Source organism: Gallinula chloropus (assembly GCF_964237585.1).
Source record: "Gallinula chloropus genome assembly, chromosome: 7".
NCBI classification, from domain to species: domain Eukaryota; kingdom Metazoa; phylum Chordata; class Aves; order Gruiformes; family Rallidae; genus Gallinula; species Gallinula chloropus.
The window spans coordinates 20969736-20995872 of NC_140092.1; the positions used below are offsets into that span (position 1 = coordinate 20969736).

General features: G+C 41.4%; 1 protein-coding gene across 2 annotated transcripts in view; it reads right to left on the minus strand.

The window, feature by feature from the left end:
• MTUS1 (microtubule associated scaffold protein 1) overlaps positions 1–26137 on the minus strand; it is an 85773-nt gene that overhangs the window by 24750 nt on the left and 34886 nt on the right. For both annotated transcript variants that reach the window (XM_084266879.1, XM_084266878.1), the window contains exon 7: positions 3733–3950. In XM_084266879.1, the coding sequence (XP_084123005.1) occupies positions 3733–3950 (218 nt within the window). The remainder of the gene's footprint in view (positions 1–3732; positions 3951–26137) is intronic.

Genomic DNA, 26137 nt, shown 5'->3' on the forward strand with positions numbered 1-26137 from the left:
TGTAGACCTCTTGGGCACATGTTCCCACCCCAGCACTAGCTGCTCTTCACTCCCCACAGTGAACCACTGCACAGGGGCATATCCTTAACACTTTGGGTGGGGACAGACCTATAAAATTAGATCATGACTTTTTTTTCCCCCCCTTCCTGACTGGATGCCTGAACTGGCCCCTCAAGGCCTGGCGAGCACTGTGAGCCCATACAGACACGAAGACAAGGCCCCAGGAGCAGCAGCCATGGCCTGACTTACTGCAGATGTTAAACCTTGTATTAAAGCCTCTGTAAATGCATCCATTACTGAAGGGACAAGGAATAAATTCAAAATTAATACATGAAATGAATACATGGGGAAGTTAAAAGACCAACTAAACTGCAGTGGTGCAAATCTCAGAGCTCAGCACAGTTAAAGTTAACGGAAGACGGCTTTCCTTGGCACTTGGCGCACTTATTGTAAATGGCTGATTTCACCATTTCCCCTGTTCTGCCACTTTTCCTTTCTCATCTGAACTTAAAAAACAGGAAAGTACTTATGAAGTCACAGGAATTACCAGGGGATCGGGGGAGCACAGCAACCTAGAAAAACTAAGCTTGCTTTTGTGATGAGCACACAGTTTGGCACGTGCTTCTAACACCGCCATCGCACACACAGCCAACAACAGAAAAATCTCGGTACAGCGTGGCCTTCTCACCAGCCACACCGTTCACTGCCATCAAGCACTCTGGATGCCAAGAGGGTTATTAACTGGTACTAACCCAGTGCCACACCAGTTTCTGTGAGGTAGAAATTGTGCTTTAAACATTTTTAAGTAAGAGTCTTGGTGTAAAGGTAGTTAAGTATATCAACCCCCTGGACAAATCCTGACAGCTCGAGCATGATTATCAGGGGCAGCTGTTATTACTGACAGCTCCAAGATAAGGCTTGCCACAAACAGGTTTGAGCTCAGGCAGAGTTTGGTGAGCAATTCCTGCTTGCCAGAAACAGCACAGCAGCATTGCTCAATCTCATTTAACCCTTTGGCAGCAGCCTCTCAACTTCACTCCAGATGTGCTGGCTGCGTTTCTGACAGAAGTCATTGCCGGCAAGCCCCGATTTTGTTCCCAGCTATATTCCCATTTCAAACGAGCTCCAAAGAAGCAACTTCAAGCTTCTGTGCAGAAATGCATTGGGATCTTGGCACGGAGGAGGAAAAAACCCCAGAAAATAAACCCAAACAAGCCCAGCAGCTGAATCACCTCCCAGTAACTTCAGCTTTGCAGGGAAAGTGGGAGAGGCTGGGGCTAGGCTGCATGGCTTCAGAAAGATCTAATAGCTCACCCTGCTCTTTTCTCCATTTGGCCAGGCAGCCCGCCCTCGTCCCCATCTCGCCCTTGCACTGCTCTGACCACACATTACGACAGCCCACATCACTCATCTGGCAAAGAAACTCTCTCTTCACCTGGGTTAGCTTACTGGCACTTGCAGGGAGAATCAGCCTTTTGCAAGGACTGACCAGCACTTAGAGGAGTCCAGAGCAGAACCTTCCTCTGGTTACAGCAAGCAGTGTCATCAACTTACACTGCACTGTGTCACTTCACACTTGCTCTACTGGAAGGAATGGAAGCACAATCTCATTCTTCCTGTAATCAGTTCAGTGTGATTCCTTGCCTTTTTTTCTTAAACAAAACCCCACAAACAAACCAGAAAAGCTGGAACTACTTTCAGTCAACTCTGCAGTAGTTGCTATGAATCTCCTCTGCCTTATGAGCTAAAGCTTAACTCCAAGTTTCTCCCCAAGTTTAGTCGAAGAGCTTAAAAACTATATCCAAGACATCTCCAAGAGATATTTCAGAAAAATATACTTTTAAAGTTAGTTATACTAGACTCCACACCTCAACAGAAAGGAAAAAAACCCAGCCCATAATCAAACCGCACAACCAAAAAAACTCTTCAGTGTTCCATAAAACACAAACCCTACAGGATTTTTTCCCCCAGCAAGCTACCAGATTCTGAGTGTTCCTTGTAACACCACGGCAAGAAGAGCCCTTCTTACCCTTATGGTAAGTACACAAGAATAAGACAGTGACCATTCACCAAGCATCATCTTATCCTGGGAAAAGGAGAGAACATTATCAATGCCAATAACTGGTATAAAAGTACATCACAATGTGGCATATTTAGCTCAGTTTCATATATATATAAATTATATATATATATAATTTAATGGAAATTTTTTTCTTTCCATCTGACAAAAGAATGAAGCTAACAGCAAACTAACAAGTTTCCTCCAAGCAGTTCTCTTTCCTCCTTCCATCTTGAGCAGCCCTTTTTAAAAAATAACCATTCCCAATATCCTAAAAAAACTCAAAACCAACAAAAACCCAGAAAACATGTTTAGACTAATTGACCTGAAAAACATCCTGGAAGAAGCAAGTAGGTATGACAGGCTGCTTCTCATGAAACATTACACTGCTAAAGCATCCCTGATTTTTTTAAAGTTGCAATACAAAGTATTTGAGAGAAGAATCTAGGCCACGACACTATAGAAGTTACTAAAAAAAAAATCAAGGTGCTAATTATACAGTAATTAGACGATTGCGCAGAAGTTTAACGGTGAGAATTTCACATATAAATTTCACAATTTCATATTAAATGACAGGCATCCAAAAATCCTGTATCCAATTGCTTTGAAGATCTTAAACTAGTTCCTTAGCAGAAAAAGGTGTTCTAAGCAAGAGCTTAAAAACCCCAACCAAAGCAAACCCACGCACTGGCCAAGAGCCACAGCTCTTACTGAGTTAAGCCAGACTTGGACTTAAATACAGTATTTTTAGACGAAATGAGGGCGAGCAGGTATTATACCACAAGAGAAGAATGTGACATTTCTGGTAGCATACTAAGAAAACTTGGTGCTTTTTTTTGTATACTAGGCAATAAAAATCACTGCATATCAGAACAGCTGAAATAAAACTGATACCAATCTTGGAACATTAGTTATAAATGCAAGAGAACCTGCTATTAAAACCTTCATCAACTGTTGCAGCACAAACCCATTAACTCTTACAGTTTCTTTAACTTCAGGTTTTTCTTCTCTCAAGTTCTCAATGCAGAACCAAAGTTGCTACTATAATATCAAACCAATGAAGTCATTATGCATGTCAAAAAGACTAGAACAAATAAACATTAGACTACACCAGATTAATTCCACACCAGAAAAATTCCAGGTGCATTTCTGCATTTTTTTCCCAAATGAAGTGTGGATAATTTTAAGTTACTACCAGAGATGCAGGATTCAGTAAATACAAACACTGCAATCCCACACTTCATTCTGAACAGCTCGAAAACATATCTACCTCTTATGTACTCTTCTATCCAATGTCAGATAACAAAGTAAGGTCATGCAGATTATCTGTTGAAATTTGCCTTTCCTACGAAGGCAGGACTTGAACTACGTACTTGGAAAGGTACTCAACCCTGAAGAACTCTTAACTACACAAATGTAAAAACTTCTCTTCCAAAAAAGACATGAAGCTGCGAAGAGACCACAGAACTCAGTGCCAGGGTTGTTCTGTTTTGATGGGTTTCTTCTATCCAAATGATGCCAGAAGCAGGTTTAACTGCCACCTCCACAGGAAAACAGAACTTATTGGAATGGAAATACAGATGTCACGTATTAGGATATCAGTTTTTTTACAAGCCCTTGACAGGAAGAGTTCAACAAACTAAAGCCAGAATCTATTAGCTGCAAGCTTTTACCTCAGACTGCAGGTGCTGGATCACGACTGTTAATGCTTCAAACTTCTGGTTACTGCTTGTCAGAAATTTTTTCAGCTGCAGGATGATTCCACTTTGGGCCTCACATTTTGTTTTGTACTGTGTCAACTCAGCTGTTTTTGTGGCAGGTGAATGCCCGTCTGTGGAAGCTTGAGTCTGTATGCATGGGCTCCTGGAACTCCGCTGCTTGCCCTTGTCAACTAAAAACAATAACAACAGTTAATTAACATGTATTTCATGTTGAAATCTCACCAAAGCTTAAAGACAGATGCAAAAGAAAACTTTCTGAATACTAAGCTAGGAGAAACGGCTATTTCAGCAGCACTGCAGAGCAGACACTACCATCTGATAGGTTGTTTTCTGGCATTGCAGCCTTGTATATGGTGTTTTGCAGTTCACCCTCACCTTCAGGTATTCTGTGGCTCACTTCTCTGCACACTCTTCACACTGTGCTTTGAAGAAATATTTTCATAAAAGGCAAGATTTCTGTCATTCTACCTATCCAGTAACTTATGTCTAACATAAGAGTTGACTACTTCAGTTCACACCACAGATTTTCTTTTATTCCCTACATTCTTAAGTATTGCCAAATACAAAACCATTTTCCCTACATTTACTCAGCCTTTTTCTTCCTTTCAAAATTTTAATTGCAAAAACTGGCCTCTGGAGCTCAGGTTTAAGCTTTAACTAGGTATCTTGCAGCATTTCTTCGTGTCAGCAATTTCAGTCACAAAGAGTAGACTAAAAGATGCTCTAAAATGTAATATATTTCAAGTTTGCTCCCCTCCTCCCAATGCAAGGTCCAAGAGTTACATCGATGACTTAATGTTCCTAGCTGTGTCGCAACCTGGATCCCTGCACAGTACACAATCATCTCATGTCAGAGGAAGCTGCATTACATAACCCAGTGCTTGACTCGTAAACACCATGGAGGTTACAGGTTTCCCTGCTGCCTTCAGAGAGGAAAGGGAGCCCAGTCCCTCTGTGCAGATAGGGCCAGTCTTCCCCGTTTGATCGTGCCGGGGAACGAGCAAACACTTTTGCAATAAAGGACTGATGCAATACGTAAATATCCCTTGGTAATTTAATGAAGACATTTAAGGAGATTACTTTGTAGAGTTTCAACTTAACAAGATTTCTTCAAGATAAAGCAAAGAAAAAAAAAAAAACCTGAGAAGTGAGATCTGAAGAAAAGAAAAACAGGAACATGTGGAAAAACAGGGGACAAACTAACCAACCAGAAGTTGTTGTTCACAAAGCCTTTCTGAAACCCAAGCACCTGGTATGAAGGTTGTCAAGTGAGTCTGGAATAGTCCCAGCACTGTAAGGTTCAATCACACAACTGGAGGCAGTGTTAATATCCAAAGCTTTGAAGCCCAGTTATTGTTAGTCTGACACACCAACTACTGCATTAATACATCAGCCTTGCCCAGCCTTCCCTTGTTTTCACAGCATTTGAAAGAAGTTTCCTGTCCAAAACACTGATGTCCCCCTATGCCTCTCTTACTGAGCCAGGTATGAAGTACCTCCTGAGCCTATTCATCTTCCAAATAAAAAAAAAAATCCTCCTTAGACAAGATTTTCTGTCACTCTTCATAGTTGTTGCTTTATAACATTCAGATGTTCTTGTATTTTTTGGAAATTTCAGTGGCATTCAGAGATGGTGACAGTTAAAGGTTATACATTCAATTACAAACATACTGGTTCACAGTTCAGTAGCACAGCTGTTAAAAGGTCTATCAACACAGCCCAAATCCAAATACAGATCTGCAGGGGAAGGAAAGATCAATCTTGGCTGCCAGTTCTAGTTAGCTTGCTTGTACCACCATTCTTTTCTCACAGTGCAAACATAGCTACACCTTGAGCAGACCTCTAAATGAATGATAGTTTGAGAGCATCCATGTCAGATTTCCAGTAACCTTATGGAGAACACTGTGTTGGTTACCTTCTTAGCTTCTTCAAAAAAGAAAAAAAAATCATCACAAGAGACAATAATCAAGGAGAAAGGGGAAAAAAGCAGGGACTAGAGAATGAACACATACAGTCAGTCCTTCCCTGCTCTACTGTCTTGCATATTCTACCTCCCTTCCTGAATGCTCCACTTACAGTATATACAAACTAGAGCATTCTTCTTGATATAAGGGTAAAATCAGCAATACAGATGCTAATGCAATTGTTTAATTAACTACAGGAAACTATTTTTAGGACTCTGACAGATCTGCATTAAATCTGAACAAATGTTTGCAGACAATTTTTATTCTGGCAAAATAAAACATTATATCACATGCTGTTACCCAGTGACATTGTTTCCATAGAGTGATATAACGGGTAACCAGAAACGACACACGACTTCAGATACATGCTGCTTCCAGAGTTCAGCCAGCTGCTATCAGCTTGCCAGTTTTGCACCAGTGCTTTTATCATGGTGCCTAAACTACCAAGTCTTTTTTTCCTAGAAGCTCATTTGAACATCCAACCAAGCCAACCCTGGATACTGTACTAAAAAAAGCTGAACAAAAACCATGCACTAGAGAAATTCAGTGACACTCCTGTAGGCAATTTTATCATAGGCATGTGCTACACACAGCCACTTCAAATGCTGAAAAGTATTTCTTTGCTAGCATGAACCTCTGTAGCTGCTTCTACAGATTAGCACCAGCTTATTTATGGCCTGTGTACCTCTGGGCAATGACAGATTGTTTCCAGATTTGTGCAGAAGACATGCTGTGGTTTCAAAACAAAAGCCATGCTTTCATTAAAACAAAAGCATCATTAGTCTAATTACTGATACAACACATCAGTGAGGGACTCTAAATTAACAGTATTAGTTACCAGTCCAAGTCCTCCTCACTTTGCCCTTTTCTCTTGCCAGCTTTATACAGTCACACTTGTAAAGCAGAACAATTCCCACCTTCAAGTCAGATTCTGGATTCTTTTCCATCAGGCACAAAAACGCTGTATCTAATCTAGCTGAAGTACTTGATTTCTGAAGACCAGATCTGTAACTAATATCACCATCTGAGGACCTATGCTATCCTTAGTAGTGATTTCGCAAAGACTGACCCTCATTTTGCAAAGGCTGAATCTTTGGTGAATGATTCTATGATTGCAAGGGTCAATATCTTGCTGGCAAAAATAATATCCCATGACCTCGGAAAAGGTCCAGAAATCCTCTTCCTCCCTCTGTAGTTGCTACACAGATGGCAGCTATGGACTTCAGTCCTTTGGGGAGACTATTAGACCCATCCCAAGCTTCTCCATAAAGAAAACTGTTTCCCATACACAGCTTCTGTAGTTAACAGGTGCTCAGAAGCAAGAAATACACAACTGCCTGTACATTAGGTGGGTTCCATAAAGTTGTGCACTGCTGCTGGGTTACCAGATGAAACATCTGTCCCCCACTTTTTGGTCTGCAGAGCCAAATTGAAGCCTTCCTTTGCTTGCTTTGTACTAGGACAGTCTATAGGACTGTCAACACTAGCTAGAAATTATTTAAGAAAGAGATTCAGTTTCTAAAAATATTACATTTCTTTAAAAGCACTCCAAATAGCTTAAACAAAGTACTTGACAAGGACAGTAGGAACAACCTCTCTTCTCTCCCCACACTTTTGCAGTCACAGTTGTCTTACCCCTAAGCACCTTCTTTTCCCATTCCTCATCCAAACTGTTAGCTTCCAGAGGTTTTTCAAAACCCACGTGTGTCTTGTGTAAGCATTTTTCAAAGAAGAATCCTTGCTCAACATTTTCTCTTGTAGGAAGATACAGGCTGGTAAAAACTTTCTGCCTCTCCTCCATTTTTTGGAAAGTCTTGTCCACACATGTTAGATTGGTGCTCACTTCTTTGATCAGCAAAACCAGATCAGCTTGAGTATTCAATCGAGCTTCCATTTCTTCTCTGACTCGCTGGATTTCCTCAAGCACCATTCTTATATCCAAGTGACTGGACTTCACCTCCGCTTTGAGATCTTCCTTCACCTGTTGCTGGCTCTTCTGCAGTGCTAAGACTGTTCTGATTTCCTTCTGAGATGTTTCCACATCGTGCTTTAGTTCCTTCTGTCCAGCCTGCATTGCCTCCTGGCTTGCTTTCACTTCTGCCAACAGAGCAGCGAGGCACTCCATCCCAATCCCACGGGAGTCGCAGGACCTATTCCAGCGTCACAGCTTCCAAGCAGTCAGGGACATCTGCAAGCTGGTAGCATATTTCCCTGGACAGCACATAGTCCTTGGCATGGTACCCTACCTCAATTTACAGCATGCTGCAGTGCAGGTACCAGGTACAAGTCTAGTACGAGGCGAGACGAAGGCAGTAAATAAAACACTTCAATACGCAGGGCTCTAGAGCCGGAGCTCCTTCTCAGGACTCAGCCAGAGCACTAATCAGTTTAATTGGCAGATTGTGCCACACCTGAATTTTTTAAAATCTTTTGGTGACATCATTCTACGTGGGACGTCACCCCAAAAGCCACTCCCAACAGTCATTTGATCTGTGCATCAATCAAAGTATGCCTAGGCATCAGTAACCAGGTCTGTTGCAACACAGCCAAACGCTCTGCAAGAACGCAGCAGCCCTTCCTTTCCAACACAAAGGCTCACAAGGAACTCGAATTGCCTGCAGGAGCCAAAGCCAAACAGTTCCACACACCTATTTCAATTGTATATTCAGCAAGGCACCTGTCCTTCTAATGTTTGCAGTGAGGGCTGAAGAGTAAATCTGTGAGCAGCTCAGACCAGCCCACTCCCACTGAGGGCTCTCCTCATTGCCACAGCTAGCAGTGCGCTCAGAAATCTCTGGAGGAACCCAGATCCTGAGGAAGCCCTCTAGTCCACAAACAACAGTTACCAGAGCAATGCAGGAAAACTGACTAATGAGATATTTTTGGCAGGTTAAGGAGGCTAAGTCTTTCAGCTACCAGGTCTGAGTGCTAGCTTTTCTCACTAAAAGCTAAGGCTTCTTACTTTTAAGCACAGAACTCATTGAAGGTCTAGGCTCCACGGATTAATGACAGCAGACTGTTAGTGGTTTTGTTACACAGCAATTTAGTTATTGGCTTTGGTTTGGGAAGGGCAATCAATACAAAGTGAATGTTGGCCTGCAGAAAGAGTCCTTCTCTGCTTTCAAAGAGGTGAGCTGGGGTGTAGTGCAACATCCAGCATTCAGAGCAGGACTCGGAGCAGCAGGCAAGTTCGAGCTCTGGAAAGTTTTTACACCACACCTCAGCCCTGTCACAGCTCCAGGATGCATTGGCAAACAGCAATGATCCCACAGGCACCCCAGAGCAGGGAACCTAAGCTATCCATCCAAAAGTGCAGTAACCCCTCTCAGCACTGTTTTGGGCTGGGAAGCGTTACGTTGCTGATAGTCCATACACACAGAGATGTGGGATTTCCAACTCACCACAGTGCTGCTGGCCAAAGAGCCAATCTCAGGAGTCCCACTTTCAATCAAAGTTTACTGCTCGCTTTCTAACTTGCCTACTACACGAGTCCAGGCATGCTCATGAGCCCAGAAAAGCATCAGACATCTCACACAGAGCACCTCACAGCTTGCAGCTATCCCACAACTGTCCTGCTATCATGATGGTATCACAGCCCATGGTGGTCACATTGACGACAGTGGAGTTTTTCTCCAAGTCTCTGTATTACCTGCCAGAAGGCTAAACACAGGCTTTGTGATAGGATTGCCCCAGCACAGCTACAGGTGTAGTTCTCAGCTGTTTCTAGCTCGATAGCTATCCTGAGAGCTTCTGAGCATTATTAGACACATGCAGTTGCCACTAAGGACCAGACAGCAAAACAGAATCTAAACGTAGGTAACATCTTTGACAAAAGATTTAGGTAAGTGAAAAGAGCCAGGTATGAACACTGGCACTACTTCTGCATCCCTAGGCCAACACCTGCAGTAACTCAGCTCAGCAATAGAGCTTTTCATTACAACCATCACCATACATTAGCAGTTCCTAAAAAAAAAAAAAAATCTCACTAATGGAGGTGAAACACTGGCAAAGACCTTGTCAGACACATCCTGTCAGCAAATGAGAACACAGTTGAATTCCTTTCCACTGGTTCAACTATGGTACAGGCAGCAAAAGAGGTCTTGGTGAGAGGGAAGGTATGCACCAGGCTAATGAATGCAACTTCCTGAGATCCAACTCTTCCTGATGGCTTTGGTAGTATAAACACAGGACCTGTGTTGGCAAACAGGAACAGCTCAAAGAGCCATTCTGTGTAATTATCTGTTGATTTTGAAGATAAAATTCCACAGAGAGCGCATGGAGTGTCTTCAGCTGGGGTTAAAAAAAAAGATGGGTTTGAAGTAAAAATGGGTTATCCAACCAATAACCCCTGGCTCCTCTATGGGGGAACTTGGGAGGGCTTGGGAACCATTCTCCATTAGTTACATCAAGGCTTGTGTGACTAAACTGGGGCTCCAACTGTCATTCCTGTCCAACACCACCAGCTCCAAAGGCTGTGGCTGGCTTTCCACCTGCCTGCACTCCCACCCCAACTGCTGTGTGCTCCCCGCTATGATACAATACACCATGAAGAAAAGCTCTCCTTGCAAACTGGTCTCACTCCATACAAAAACATGAATCCCATTCAGAATATAACCCATGTGTTTGCCATGTTCCTCACTCAAACTAAGGGGTCTGATTACAAACCCCTTTACACAGTTAGCTATCAGAAAAAGACCCCTATTTCTCTTGCTTTAACATAAGAATAAAATCCATGAATTTAAAGCATCTGAGAAAAGCACCATGCATAGTTTTGAAGTTAACACAGAAACTCACTAAACCATAGTTAACAGTAATACTTCACAGTATTAAGTAATATAGCCCATTTAAAAAATTAAATAAAAAAGTTTATACAAAGCTTACAGTGAATCATACAAAAAAATCCATTACTTTGACCTTCAGGGTGGCTTCACATACTGTAAGGCTGACCAGTTTGTACAAGTAGCACTGGGGTTAGACTTAAAACAGCAAACTGACATTTTCACTTCCCAAACATGAAAGAGGAAGCATCTAGTTGCATCTATATGTTAACTTTTTCCTTTGTAAAAAAGTCTGGTTTGCACCTAATTATAACTGGCAACTGAATACACGCATGTCTCACACTACCAGCCCAAGAAAAACCCCAAACCAGAGAGCTAAGGAGAAATACCAAAACAAAAAAGAGAGTAAGGACTAGAGAAGGCTACTATGTACTGCTACGTACAGTGGGAGGGAACACTTGGACCAGAAATTTCACTTAATACAACCTTGCATACTAGATATACACTAGTATTCACAACATTGGCCAAGTTTCAACTAAAAAACTGAAATAAAGATAAAGAAATGCTGCCAAACACATTCTGAACTAAGTTATGGAAGGCACAGCAAAACATGTATCCTATACATTAAGTCATGAAACATAGCTCACTGTCTTCAATGAAGTTTTGAGCTGGATCAGATTTCTTTAAATATACCAATAACACTAATGTAAACTTCAATGTCAACCTGTTTCTATCTGAGCCTGAAGAACAAGATTCACACTGCTGACCTCCACAAGAGATGCTGTACCTTTCACTCCTGTACGTGAGACAATCCTGTCCATGCGGTATCATATGACCCATGGGTCTGATTCCGGAATTTTTCCTGTCCAGGAGTTAGCAGATCTCAGCCTCACATCCCAACCAGCCCATAAGTGAGTACATAACGTCACTTTGTATGTTAATCTTTACCCAGCTAGTTTTGAGGCCTCAAAAACCCCTCTCTGAATTGCCCCACCACGCTCCCCCGCTGCCTTACCCCTGCCGCCATGCGTACAAGCTATTCCAGCAATGCAACACCAAGGCTGATCAGCCCTTGGATCTCACAGCTTCCATTTTAAAGCTTGCCTCCTGACAAGCTACAGCACTTCAGAGCAGGAGACTAACAACATCCATACCAGGAAGCTGTTGGGTCTAATATGCAGCAGCGCATGCATTATCTTTGAGAAGACCTGGAAATTTGGCTTAGCTATAGAATAGCACCCTGGATTCTTTCGAGACTGCTGCTCTGGGCTATGAACCCAAGATGCAGTTCCAGACAAATACACAGGGAAAGCGGACGTGAAACTAAATTAGCGGTGTCTGAAGAAGGTTTGACAGGCTAGACTTGGATGGAAGTCTTCCAACCCTCCCAGCTGCTCCACAGCTTGGTCAACTTTTGCTGGGATCCAGCCTGACAAGCACACCTTCCTGCCGTGCCTCCCAGAGTCCAGGCTGGTGAGTGTACCAACAGGCTCCTGAAGAAGTGATGGTCTGTTTCTAAGCTCTGCCTCAGGCCTGTCTGTATAAGTCAATGGAGACAGCCCAGACTTGCCCTTTTCATGCATCAAGCACATCAATCATGAGCCAGTTCCAGGCCACAGGAAAAGGACTTAATACGCCAGAGTTGTGCCTGAATAATTTACCCAGCTGAAACTAAGATGATGCTATGCCTCAGAAACTCTTCTATTTACTTACTCAGCTGGTCTTGTCTCAAGAAAGTGGGGGAGGAGAAAGAGTTGCATCTCCCCCTCTGCATCAACACAGCCTGAAACTCAAGACAAGAATTAAATCCTCTTCAGAGCAGAGCTGCAGCCCTCCCTCTCTCCTGAGTTTCCCCTTCTTCAGCGTCAGCCACATCCAGAACAACACCTTATTTCAGCTGTCACCAAATCCTTTTCCATCAAATCTTTTTGTTCTGAACAAAATAAATAATAACCATCACAGTGGCTTTTAAAAAGGTTGCAGGAAATGAACAAAACTTAACTGCAGGCAGGTAAAACATGACCTAGATGCTTAAACTGACTCAGGAAAATTAAAATGTACACAGCAGCAATTCCTCTGCCTTCCTTTTCAGGTGTGCAATGGTTTTCCAGCACATTTTTCCTCAAATGCTGATACAGCCTGGAGGGAGAGTGCAGAATCATCACACATCGTTCCAGGCATTCAGATGAAGTACCATTTTTTAAGTCTGCATCTGTCCTCTCATGACAGCTCATCAGTTGACTTCCACTGTTACAGCGCTGACTTCTAGCCTCAGCACAGCACTTCAAATCCATCCCTTTTTGCCCCCCACTTCCAGCCCCAGAACTGGATATCCTTTATGCATGTGACAGTGATAAGGAAAGGGGAATCTGCGATGCATTTACATACTTCAGAGAGTTCTATGCCCGTTTAATGTTTTCACTGCACGCTTAACACACACGTACCTTGTGCAGTGCTGGCCACACCGGGTGGGAGCACCTCTCTTCTGAAGCAGAACCTATGAGCATGTCAAATGCTTCCCTGCCCGTTACAACACCGACTATTAGGTAAGGAACCAAACGTTTACAGACCACACCAGAGTCCTGTAGCCTAAAGCTGTTACCTAGAAATCATAATATCCCACATGCAGCTCTTTATTAGCTTTCTGCTTGTTGACACAACAAATGGAGCATGAACCAAGGGCGCAGTTTCACTGCCCTGTACTTTACACAAAAAGGGGAGGAAGAGGAAACATGCAAATACAGGTGACTGGGAAGAAACCAAGAGACAGCAAGCAAGGCCAGTTTTCCAGTTGCACATCTTTCTAAGCAAGTGTTTGCATGGTTTGGCAACCTCATTCAGTCCTTAACTATTTCTGCACATGGGTTCTGAAGAAGACAGATGCCAATGTACCTCTTGACAGTTAATCTGACACTTATTTCATACTCTTTCAGGCTCTGAAGTGATAACCCACCACTAAGGTGATGATAGGGACTTTTTCTATTGGGTTATGAGCATGCCCCTGACATCTTTTCTTGAGGGAGAGCTCACTCGCCCTGCAATCAGGAGACGTGGAAGCAGCCATGAATTCAAGGCACACAAAATACTAACAATGCAAGCATGACGTTGCACTGAGGCTCCTAAATAAGCCTCAGTACATCATCTTCCCAGTTCCTACCCCAGTAGACTCCTACCCACATAACAGCCTTTGAACTGGGTTCCCCATGTGTACGTGCCTATCAAAATTAACCATCCATTAGACCTTCAGCATTTCTCAAACAAAAACATACCTTCATCGGAGTGATTAACATTGATGTGTCCATGTTTCCCTATGGTGTCAACTGTCCTATGCAATAGGGCTCTCAAGCTTATACATCTGTTTTAGGACACTGTCAAATGCACTACTGATTACCTGGGAAGTGTTTTTCACCCTTGAGGAAGCATGTTAACAACACATTTTCATTTGCCATAATTTGGTAGGATCTGTTACTGTACTGATTAACCACACCCAATCTCCATGTTTCATTAGCCTTACATTTCTGAAGCTTATAATTGATGTTTTAAAGCCTACATTAACCTTATGTGGAAGCTTTGCAAGGAAATAGATTAGAGGCAGTTTAGGTATTTTTGCAGACATTGTAAGAAAATACATTGTTGGTGGCTTCCATAATAAAAGCACAAATATGAGCATCGGCTCAACTCATGTCATTGCTGCAACTGCCTGACCAACCAGCTTGGGGATTTTTTAAAGACCAACTTTTGAAAGAAGAGCTGGTGATCAAGACTCTCTTGAGCTGTGCCCTACACTGTCTTCATGGGTTTTTTTTCCAGTCTTGATGATGACAAAGTTAGTATTGGGTGAGATTATGTCAAATGGCCACACATTTTGTCACCCCTAGAAGGGGTGCATTGACAACGTCAGCAGCGATGGCAGGGAAGAATTAAAAACAAATAAACAAACCTGTGAAATAGCAATGTCCAAATTATCTAATGGATCAGAAGATTGGCAAGGAAAATCTTTACATGCCATGTTTATAAAGAACTTAAAGGAGTCCCAGACTTGAACATTAAGCACGGAAATAGCATATCAGACAGATGTCTGCCTGTTACACACACAGTACATGTGCAAGTCTGACTAATACTCTGAAATCTCAGTATTGTGCCCATAACATACCACAGGCCTATCTTACAGGAGCACTAGTTGAGCTTTCAACACTTAATTTATAAAATGGTTATATCTTAATATTGCATTTACAATATATTTAATCAAGCTCAGTGGAAGAATAACATCTAGAACTGAAATAGTATTTTAATCTAACCAGTACATGTATCAGGCATGAATGAGACACAGATCGACTACAAAGATAAACAAAAAGAAGCCCACTATACATTAACATGACAGCAAACTAAACACACACATCTGAAATGCTGTGCAGTGTTGAGAAGACAACTCTAACGTGCACCAGCTAGACTACCATTCTGTCTGAGGTAAAAGAAAAGTGGAGGATGGGAGAACTAGTTCACTCTAGTAATAACGCAAAGCCTACAGCACAGATGTTTCAATATGAGAGGAACTGGCCAGAAATACACTAATGAAACAACTCTTCATCCACCTTAATAAAAAACCCACCCTGCTGCATCCATTTTTAAGGAAAAAGATGAGAACAGGATGGAAAGTAATTACACGAGGATGTGTTATGGTGTGCTGATGCCTTGGCCAATACAGGGCCAAGTGAAAGTTTGTGAACTGTATCTCAATCTATTAGCCTTGGTTTAGGCATTTATTTTTTGGTACATCAATTCATCATGTAAGCTATAAGCAGTGTGAAAACTTTGAATTCTCTAGTTTTTCAAGGAAGAAAATTGCTATACTGGAAGCTAGCAAATAAATTTACATAAGGGGTGTACTTTTACTATGTTTCTAGCTCAGGTATTGCTCCAAGTAGGCAAAGAGATATCTGAAGCTGCATACCTTCTGACAGTCGCATCTGTGCCTTGTCATCCCTGCCCAAAGAACCAAACACAGAGGGATGTTGAAGGTGGATGTTCCTCACTGTTTCTATTTTCTCCCTTCTGTCTTTTCTCTCCATTTACACCTCCCGTACAAGGAGTTGCTCCTTGTTGTCTGGTGCCCTCTACTGCTCCATCACAAGTACAGGACATGGCGTATTTTTCTTCCCTTTGCTCTGCAGCCGCTGATTACAAAGTCAGGGACAGGGAATCCCACCATGATTAGTTCATACCATCTGCAAGCTCTTCCCAGATCCCACCAATTGCCTCCCCAGTGCAACGCCTGGCAACTCCTTCTTAACTCTACATCCTTCTTGGAGGCACACAGATTTCACTGTCTGCAGACACTTAGACTTGGGGTATCCTCATATCCATGAAAAGACTTTCAGTGGGGACAGCATGTGTGTGTGTGGTGATGCAGGAAGAAGCCCGCTATATACCCACGTGGTTCAGAAACCCTCACGCAATACCACAGAGAGTGATGTCAAGACAACCTTTCTCCTTTTCCAGCATTTCTGGAAACCCCAGCTCACACGGTCTATCGGGGGTGAAATGACTGAAGCAGAGCCAGAAAGAAAGATGCTGCTTGAGCTGCAATGCTTGAACTTGCACCTTTCTTAATACTGTAGTCCACCCTGCCGTACTCTGCATCACAAACACAGGGGCTGGAAAAAGCCTCAGGAAGCCACTTACACCACTCCTTGTTGAGGCAAGGTAAACCCAACCTAGACATAAAAGGCATTTCACCAGACTGCTCCACTCTTTCAAGTCTTACCACAAAACACTCCTCTCCATTTTTTTCCATGATCCCTTCTCTTCCAGTTCAAACCTGGCCTGACTTCATGTAGGTTAAATCACTGACTATAATCTCTCTCCGTGCCACATGTCCATGCAGATACTAAGAGGCTAGCAGAGAAGTGTTCACTTCTGCTATCACAACGCACAGCAGTCTCCTATTTCTGGGAAGTCAGATATGGAGATGGCTTAACTATTTTTCAACCAATTTTCTGACATGATCCTTCCAGAAGGGCTTGAAAGCATTACAAGCATGCTAGGGATAAACATGAAGTAACTAGGAGAGATGCTGTTATTTGCAAATCCAAATAAGAGAAGTTAACAGACTTAATTTTTTGTATCATAAATTTATTCTAGATATACACATCAAACTTGGCTCCAACAACCCTAGGTTTAAACAGCTAATTATAGGAACAACTCCGAATCCAAACAGGATTCTTGTAGCACATAGAACTAAGCCTTTAGGTTTGAAAGTTGCTTTTTGCTTATGTACTATGGAGGCCCACTTTATTGCAGCAAAGAAAAAAAATAAACCAATATAAATAAAATAATAAAACACCCAATGTGAAACTAATTTGGAACTTTAATTGAACCACTGAAGTTCATTTCATTATTTGGTGCCTTCTCCTAATTCAGTGTAGCAATTCTTCCTTCACAGCCACACATCATTAATTAGCTGCCAGAACATTTGTTAGCACAACTTCATGTCAGATTCAAGAATATGATACCACTCTTTAGTTTTCCTGAGCTACTCCAAGTCTTTCAGATGAAGAGTCTACGTAAGGCTCAGTAATTTCCAAGAAACCATAATCTTTCCTTAAAAACAGCTGTACTCAAGCGACCTGTAAAATACATTTTTGACCACGAGACTAGGAAAATAATACACATTATTTCTTGCACAGTGTCTGCAGCTATCTTGTACAGATAGGACAATGTGGCTTTTAGTTTGAACTCAGAAGCTATTTATTCAATCATACTAGTATGAGCTGATGTTATATGACTGTAACAAATGTCATTGGACTTAAGCATGGCACTGAAATACTGCCTAAAGGATATTATGGACAACAAAAGTAGGACAGGCAGTTGGAATTTAAAGAGCCTGCACAGTCTCATTGTATTTTCTACTGCTGCCTTTTGTGCAAAATACTATTTCTGAACGTATCCAGCAACAGCTTTCTTTGTTTATGAAACTCTATGTACATTTAAACACAAATAAATTCAGTTTAGACCCGAATTCACTAATGTTATTCTTTAACTTTGAAGTGAGGTATTAGCACTTCTAAGCATGTAAAGGAGCACTATAATTAGTGTTGAGTTATGCATAATAATCATACTTTATCTACCAAAAGATGACTAAAAAGTTTCATTCTAATGTTTTCCTCGTAAAATCAATGACCACAGTTTGCATTTTCAAGTTACAAAATAAGTAGCTAACATCCAAATTCTCCTTTTAGTATATACAGATTCATTTTAAGAGAAGTCACAAATTTCTGAATAAAAATATAGTGTATAAAACAATTCAGAGACCAAGCCAGGACATGAATTTTACCCATGGATTAAAAAAAAAAAAAAAAAAAAAATCAGTGATAACGTAGGCATGATTAAGCTTACAGGCTGGAAATGAACTGAGAAAAGTAAAGTTTACAGTACCTACTTGACTTCCCAAATACCTCAAGAATCAGTCCCAGATCTCTTAAGATTTACACAGAGAATTTTAGTGTAGTATTTTCACCATCAATCACTACAGTATCACCCAACGACCCTGTTTCAATCAGCATCTGAACCGGTTTTCATCACCACCCCAGCAGGCTGTTTCTCCCCAGCTACACTAACTTCACGTTCGGTCCCTAAAGAGGTGTTTTCCCTAACTGAACAAAATAACCAGTTGCTCTGCAAAAAGCATTAATCCGTAACATCATTTCTATGCAACAGAGGCACACGTTTTCCCTATTTGCAGAGGACTACCCTGGAATGTCTAGAAGATGACATAAGGGAAGATCCATGAAAACTTCTTCCATATGTATCTAGAGGATTATCTATTGCTACAACTGTTTTATAGCTTGGTTAAGACTCTGGGTTACTCTAGATCAGTACCGTTTTTCTAACACGCTAGAATCCATATTTGCATGCATCCACCTCTGCTGTGTTAGTTCACATAGTTAAGGTTATTTTTACTTTCATATATATGACTATTCCAATTTACAGTTTAAGCACCTGTGCTATTCATTCTTTTGATTGCACGTACCACACAGTTAAAGTCTGCAGAATGAAGGAAAAGCAGCCACCAAAATTAGAGATAGGTTCACAGCTTCAGGAAAATGTGCTTTAGAAGGTAGCAGCACAGTATGTCTCAAGGAATACCAGAACAGTTGAACATGTGTCTAAAATTAACCTTGAAACAGTACTTCAAAGCTACCCTAGCTGTGATACCTAATTTGCTGATCAACAGGAAAAAAAAAATAGGTTCTTAGCAGAACCACTTCAGTTGCTGCTGGTTGTTAAAATCATCCATGCGAACTCAATCTTTCATGCTTCAGTGTGAAACACAAAATCTGGCATCTCAAGTGCCCCGTAGCAGCCCTAAGTGCTGCTGGAGCAGCCCCTCTTTAAAAAACACACACAAAGTGCACTTAGACAATTGTGACAGCGAACACGTCATAGTTAAGGACCTATTTGTGTATTTCCTGTTATGTTAAACAGATTTCCTGTTAATAAGCAGCGAAGATGTCCCCCCAGGGACATGCCTAGAACATTGCAAACCACTGTTTCAGGAGCAGCCTGAGCAGCAACTCAACAGAGCCCTCACGTAGACATCTTGCCAAGCTGAGTAAGGCACAGAGGACAGGGCAGTACCCAGCGCTTTTCGTAGCCGCAAGATACAGTATGTCTCCATCCTTTGTGAGGTTCACAGTCCTCTCCCTGTTTCTGATCACACCTGGAAGTTAAGGGACGTCTCTTCCCAGTGACTCCTAACCAAACTGCACAACTAAAGGCCACTTAGGCAAAGGCTGTGCTACACGTATGAGGACTCCCCTGAGGAGTGACTGCTTGCTGTGCCCGCTGTGGGGACCAAACAGCTCCAGCAGAGGAGGTTTAAAACACTCATCACATCATTCTTTGCGTTTAGTGTTCCCCTGAGAGTCTCTCTGTTTAAGCTAACAAAAGACTACAGAGACAGCAAACTTACATTTTTGCTTAATTGGGTGGTGAGGAGGGAGGAAGGGAAAGATGATGAAAGAAATTTTCCTGAGGAGCTGATACTTCAGGTATCCGTACACATCGGTAACTGTGGTGTTCACTGGTGCTCATCTGTAACTTGCCGTAAAAACCAAACCTCTACGTGAGATTAATCCCTGTGAAAGCTCTCTAACGATGAGCACCTTGACTTGTACCTCTAACACGCAGCAAGAACAATATTCACTGCATGACACGTGCAGTTTGTCTTCCTTGACCCCAAGTCCTGGCTGAGAGGTGCCTGAGCTGCAGGAAAACAGGTTTAATGGTTTTGCCATTTGTTTCGTATTAGGACTTCAGGTAGCAAAATGCCTTCGTTTCATAAGCGAGTTAAGGTAGCTTGTGCAGCAGTATTTGTGGAAATCTATCAGCCTTGATTTTACATCAGTTATACAATAAGGGGCCCATGCTTATGGCTAATAAAAGCAAAACTTTCTAGCTTCCTGTTTTATTCGGAGTAGAATAATTTGCAACTGGCTTTATAAGTAAATTCACTCATTCCTCTGCTGGAAGCATTTCCAATACTCCCGGTTTACTATTTCAAATATTCGAAGGGCTTAGCACAAAGCCTATTCTGGTAGTAAGTATAAACACAACGTTTTAAACAATTTAAGTACTTCTGATACTAACAGTATTCACATACAGATAAAAATCAAGGCCCCTGAAATACCTGAGAGTAAAAATATCATTAAAAGAAGTGAAGTCATTAACGACTATTATTTGCAACGCTTTCTAGACTTTCTACTGAAGGACTGACAGTTCTCTTTAAGAAAAGGATGACCTTTTGTTAAAAGAATTTCAGCACAAATGTTCCCAGCTGTCCTGTTTCCTGCCTAACTAGAAGTATTTCCATAACACCACCAACTGTTCACATGAGCATCTTGAGGAAGAACCTTTACTTGCTAGGAGCGTACGAACAGCATGCTATCACAATGAGAAACAGCAAACAAATTTAACCCAGTTGAAGCTGAACACAAAACCCTGGGCTATTAGTGCCCTTGCTACAACCACTAGACACCAGTCAAGGTGATACCAATAGAAAGTTCATAAATAACTATAAAGCAACACCTCAGCAAGACGCAAGCCAGGTTATTTAAGGTGAGTTATTTCTACATTCAAGTATGCAGGCAGCTAAATTGAACAGATGTAAATTATACTGCTGATACATTCATTTTTCAGAAGATCAAATGCTATTTTCTTCTCCCTGTAGGGCAGAGAGCAGAAACAATTCTCCATAGCCAGGAAAATGTCACAGAGAATAGCACTGCTGGTGAACATGGTTAGAAAGGTACTGGTGATACCAGTAACTGTAATCCCAATCAATAACTAATAATGCTGCAGCACTAGTTTACCATATTATAATGGTAAAAATAAGCACTTAACAGTCTCTTTAAAATAATAAAGATTTAGTTCAATCCAATCTGACAACACTAATCATTGCACCACAGACAGCAGGTACATCTGCAGAGTGAAGCACAAATGTGCGGGTGAACTCAGCAAGCTAACTAGCTTGACCAATGCAGCCTTCACTGAGTTTTGTTCTGGGGGGAGATAAGCCAAGACAGATGGGGTCTGCTTGCAAACAGTTTTTCAACTAAGTTTTTGATACGAGATCTGGTGAGACAGTCAAGAGCTGTTTGAAACACCAGCACTTTTCCTAAAGGCGTTAAGTCTGTCAACTTTGGACAGAACTAGGTTCCTCTCATGCAGCACGCCACTCACGGATTAGAATTTTTTTTAAAAACAATAAAAACCAGAGGAGACACTGTTTCATTGCATGACACTAAATTAACAGCCAATCTATAAATAGAGATTGTCATACCTTGCTACTGATCCCAATGAGAGTGCCAAGTGTGGTCCCAGTCTATTCAGTACTGCCTCCACGCTACTTAACGTGTAATTATATTTGATTAATTAAAGACCCAAGAACCTTTTTTTGCCTTCCACCCACCTCAGAGTTTTCTGTGCCAACAAAGAGTAACACAAAACAGCAAGCCAATTGGCTTCAAACACTCAAAACATTGCATTCTAGCACTGAAATGTCACAGTACTGTTTTCATCAAATAAGCTATTGCTTTATGCCTTGGAAAGTCCAAATTAAAAGGGCTGAACAGGTAACGCTTTATTTGTCTGAATGCTGCAAGCCATTTCTACTATGGTAACAGATTCATCTGCATAAGCTGCAGAACTGGTAGAGGCCGCGTTTAAAAGTTTAAGTCTAGTTTTACCACACTGGAGATCCCCCAAAGTAAATTAAAAACTATTCAGGTTTGAAAGTGTCATCATAGCTGCCTGTCGCTTTCAAACCCCAACCTACTTCTCAGCAACAGAACTCACAGCCAGACCCTTTCCACGTAGACATATCAAGTGGGAACAAATGCACATTTAAAATAGGCAATGATATTAGCAGAGATAATTTACTAGATCTTTCCTGTTTGCACTCCAATTAACTATTCTGCTATGAAGCTGAGCTTCAAGCAGCAATTCTGGTTATTTCATGTTGACAAATACTTAGGCGTCCTTCACATATAATTAATCTAAGTGAAGGAATAACAAAATCCAACATCACTCACTTCGGTGGAGTCAGAAAGCCAAATGCCACGCATCTACTTTTCACAGTGCTCTAGTTCTTCCTTCTCCAAGGATTTTTCTTGAGCAAGGCTCCTCATTTACATTCATGTTCATGCTTTATTAAATATATGCAAAGCTTAGCTGCTAACACCACATATAGGTCACTGGTTTGACTTTGGCATGGTTTCGGTTGCTCAGTCAGGTTATTTGGTGGTTTGATTTTTTGTGGTTTTAGTTTGGGGTTTTTTTGGTTGGGTTTGTGTGAGTGTATGGGGTTGTTTTTAGCAGCTCCTTTCTGCTATCTAGGCTTATTTGAACATCAGTAGTGTTATCTTCTTTTATACCCATCATAAACACATCACTGGGATGAGACTTGCATGGAGTACAAACTATTTACAGACTCCAAGACAGAGCTCTACCGTCTGAAAATAATCATCTCCATTTAGCTATCACCTACATGCCTACTCAAGCTATGACCTAATTAAGACTGAAATCAAGCACATGAGGGCAGGTCATTTAGGACCCAGTCTTAAACAGATGAAGTCAGGAGCAAAGACTCTCATTGACTTCAACAGGAACACGATTAAATCCGAAATCCCCCATGACGAATGGTTTCCAGCTACTCAACTTCTTTTGCTCAGAATAGATAAGCTGGCTTTACTTCTGAATTTTTCCTTGGTAGGTGACACAAATATTTAACATACTCATCCTGTATCAAATCCCTCTACCAGACATTTAGATTTAGAATACTTGGTAGTGCTCTGTGTGTTGGATGTCTTTCTACAGCTCTATATTAAAGCTGCAGTTTCAGACATTAATCAGTACTTTGATTATTCTGAAAGGTGGTGTGTGTGTGTGTGTGAAGGCATATGAACAGCTAAGCAACTCATGACGCTGGAGGCTTTCGGATCCTCCTTTAAGAACACTGCTGCGCGATGCACAGAACTAGTTTTATACTTCCCAATGTGATGTGAGGCAGGATTTAGGGAAGAAACTGCACTGGAAAAGGATACCATCTACTCAAACAGGTCTGATGTTTGCTTGTAGCAACAAGGCAAAAAGGAGATTTGTCAAACTGGTGTTCCTGTAATGACATCAGCTGCCATTTGCCCTCTGAGACACTTCTTATTCCCAAGATAGGTAATAAGAGCGTAACTAGGTTTAGTAAGCAATGAAAGTCACCAGAGAGGCAAGAGTACTAGGTACAGTTTGCTTAGGAGAAGAATAGGAGGAGAAAGAACAGCAAAAAGGGCTGGATGCAAATCTTGAGACATAACCATTTACACTTTTAGTGTTCAGTATACAAACCTTGAAAAAAATCTGAACAAAATGCACATGAGCTTTGACCTCCATCTGCAAAACCTAGTTCCTTGTCAAGAATTTTACCTTTATACAACAGAAAAAAAAAATAGTAGCTCAAAATGACTGGTTTGAATCATTCATAAAAGCATGTCTTTCTCTGGCAGTTTATATAGAATCATACAGAGATGATGATTTACTCTGCCACACCAGTGATGCGTGAAAGGCATAAAAGCACTAATCTCACTCTGGTAAAAATTCTTAATGGCCTGATAAAGGAGGCAAATACTGTATTTAATCACTGGAAGACAGTGGTTCATACTTAATGTGGGTCTATCTTGCCTATGTAGTTCTTAAGCATTGAGATTTTTGTTATAGTTACTTTCTATAAATAAATTTTACAAGCCACAGGATGGGTAAATAAAGTATTTCCTGAAGCATTTCAGGGTTTTGTTTTGCTAAAGAGGACACCCATTATACACAGCTAGCAGTGCAAGTGCACTATACTTCCTGGGCCTGAGAAGAACGGCACTTCAGTGTCTACCTGAATTTAAAGAGGGAACAAACTTCTAAACATGCTGACCTTGAAGCAATGTAGAGCATGCAGCAATCAAAGTTAGACACAAAACAACTAGAAGACCCTAAATACTTTAATTTTTACAGCAAGTTTCCTCTGGGTTTACTGCATTCCTAGGAAAATGAAATCCAATTTTATTTGGCTTCCCCTGAGCAGGCTGTATGCTTACACCTCAACATATCTGAAGTACTCCAGTTGTTTTAACACCTCCACATGGCAGTGCAAAGACTCCAAACCCAAGGATGCATTTCACTGTAAGTGCCATGACTAATTTAGACTAATTTAACATCAGTGTAAACAACTATGTCCAGCTATAGTATAAACTATGAAGAAACTGTCCAAATATCCTCAAGTCAGAATAAAAACCCAATGGCAAGCTCAAGTCTTCTTCCCCATAGTGCTTACTGCCCTGCAAGCTGTAGCGAGGACATGGTTACTGAAGAATCCGACCTGACCTGTGCTCTAGACTACTTTAAAGCTCTGCATTTCAATAACTGCCCGAAGTATCTCAAGGATGCTCTACTGTCTTCCAAGGCAGTCAGTTCATGCTGTTACGCAAGGGAGCAGAGGATGAAATCCACGGTGCTGCTTATGAGAAGTGCGATCCACAGAGACAGAACTGAATGCTGCTTACATAACTCATACATATTTACATTCCTGAGGAGACCCCCCAAAATTCCTCTTTTCAATTACTTCCATTATTTATTGATGTAGTCCCTATATTCTATTTCTCATTGCTTATGTGACCTTGGAAAGAAGCCATATGTCATTTTAATCCAATTAAACCAGTATAAGAAAGAGATACTCATATTGGCACTGCGAAAACAAATATGGCTCCTCCTGGCATTTAACAAAAAAACCCCAAACCACCAGAGCCTTTTACGCTTGTGATACACATTGCCATTGCCTCATCTACTGTCACTGAGTTTTATGAACCTGAAATAATCCCTAACAACCTTCAACACATTCCAGTGCTTCCAAACCCACAGTATATCCATACATACATGCGCTTTCCACTACAGAATATGACCTGGTTTTCAGATGCCCTACTTTTTTGGTATATTCAGCTCTAGCTAACCACTGGGCAGATTTCTGCTAAGACACTGACTTCCTACAAAGCACAGGGACAGCAAAGGATGATCAGCCCAAACCTCTCAAGGTTTCAGTGCTATACTATTAGCCTGTACATGCAGCGCACAGACAAATCACACAGAAGGTCTATTCAAGCACTTCTTATTTAGTCAAGTGATGCTTAGCTGAATGCAGGGCTAGCAATTTATTTCACATGCTGTATTTAACAGGCATCCTGCAGGCAGGTTTTGCTTTCACATCCACTCAAATGAAATAAAACCACAAATGGATTTTTAAAATTGTAGAATTCTCTCAATACAAGCACTGACATCTATGTTTATTTTTCAAAATTCTACAAGTTTCAGTAGCAGTTAATGTTCAGCCTTCCAAGTGCCCATCATCACTCCCCTTCTCTTTTAGGATCTTTCTCCCTGGGTTATGTGCTACATGCAATTTTCACACTGTTACCAACATTAAGGACATAGGTATATGCACAAAGATACCCTTATGTAAGGATTTTTAGCATCAAGGTATTTTAATCCTCGCTCAAAGCCCTGCAAGCTGCAAACAGAAGCCTATATTACGTTTGGATAGCCAGCCTGTATTATGGTCACAACTGAATTTATCATCCAGGACGAACTCAGAAACAGGATTTACCTTGCCAGGGGTACGTAATGACAAGGCGAATGGTTTAAGCTGCTGTGTGAAATGCCAGGACAGGAAGGAAAACTGACTGGTAGGACTGAACTCCAAAAGAATAAAAGCAAATAGGGTGGTGTTCAAGAAAGCAAGGAAATGCCTGAGAGGAAGAGCTTCTGCAAAACTAGTTTATGTAGCTGCTTGCTCCTCCCCAAGTAAAATACAAGAAAATTACAAGCAGTGCAGGGCGACTTATGTAATTCACTGGCTACCATAATTTTCTCTAGAAGCAGCCTATCTTTGCTAAAACATCCAACCAACAAACAAACAACTGCCAGCCTCTGCCAAAACGACGCTTGTATGTCCTAGAACAAAGCTCAGCTTCAATATTCTTTCCATTCCAGACACTTGCTTTATTTGCTTTACCTGCCACTGAAGAT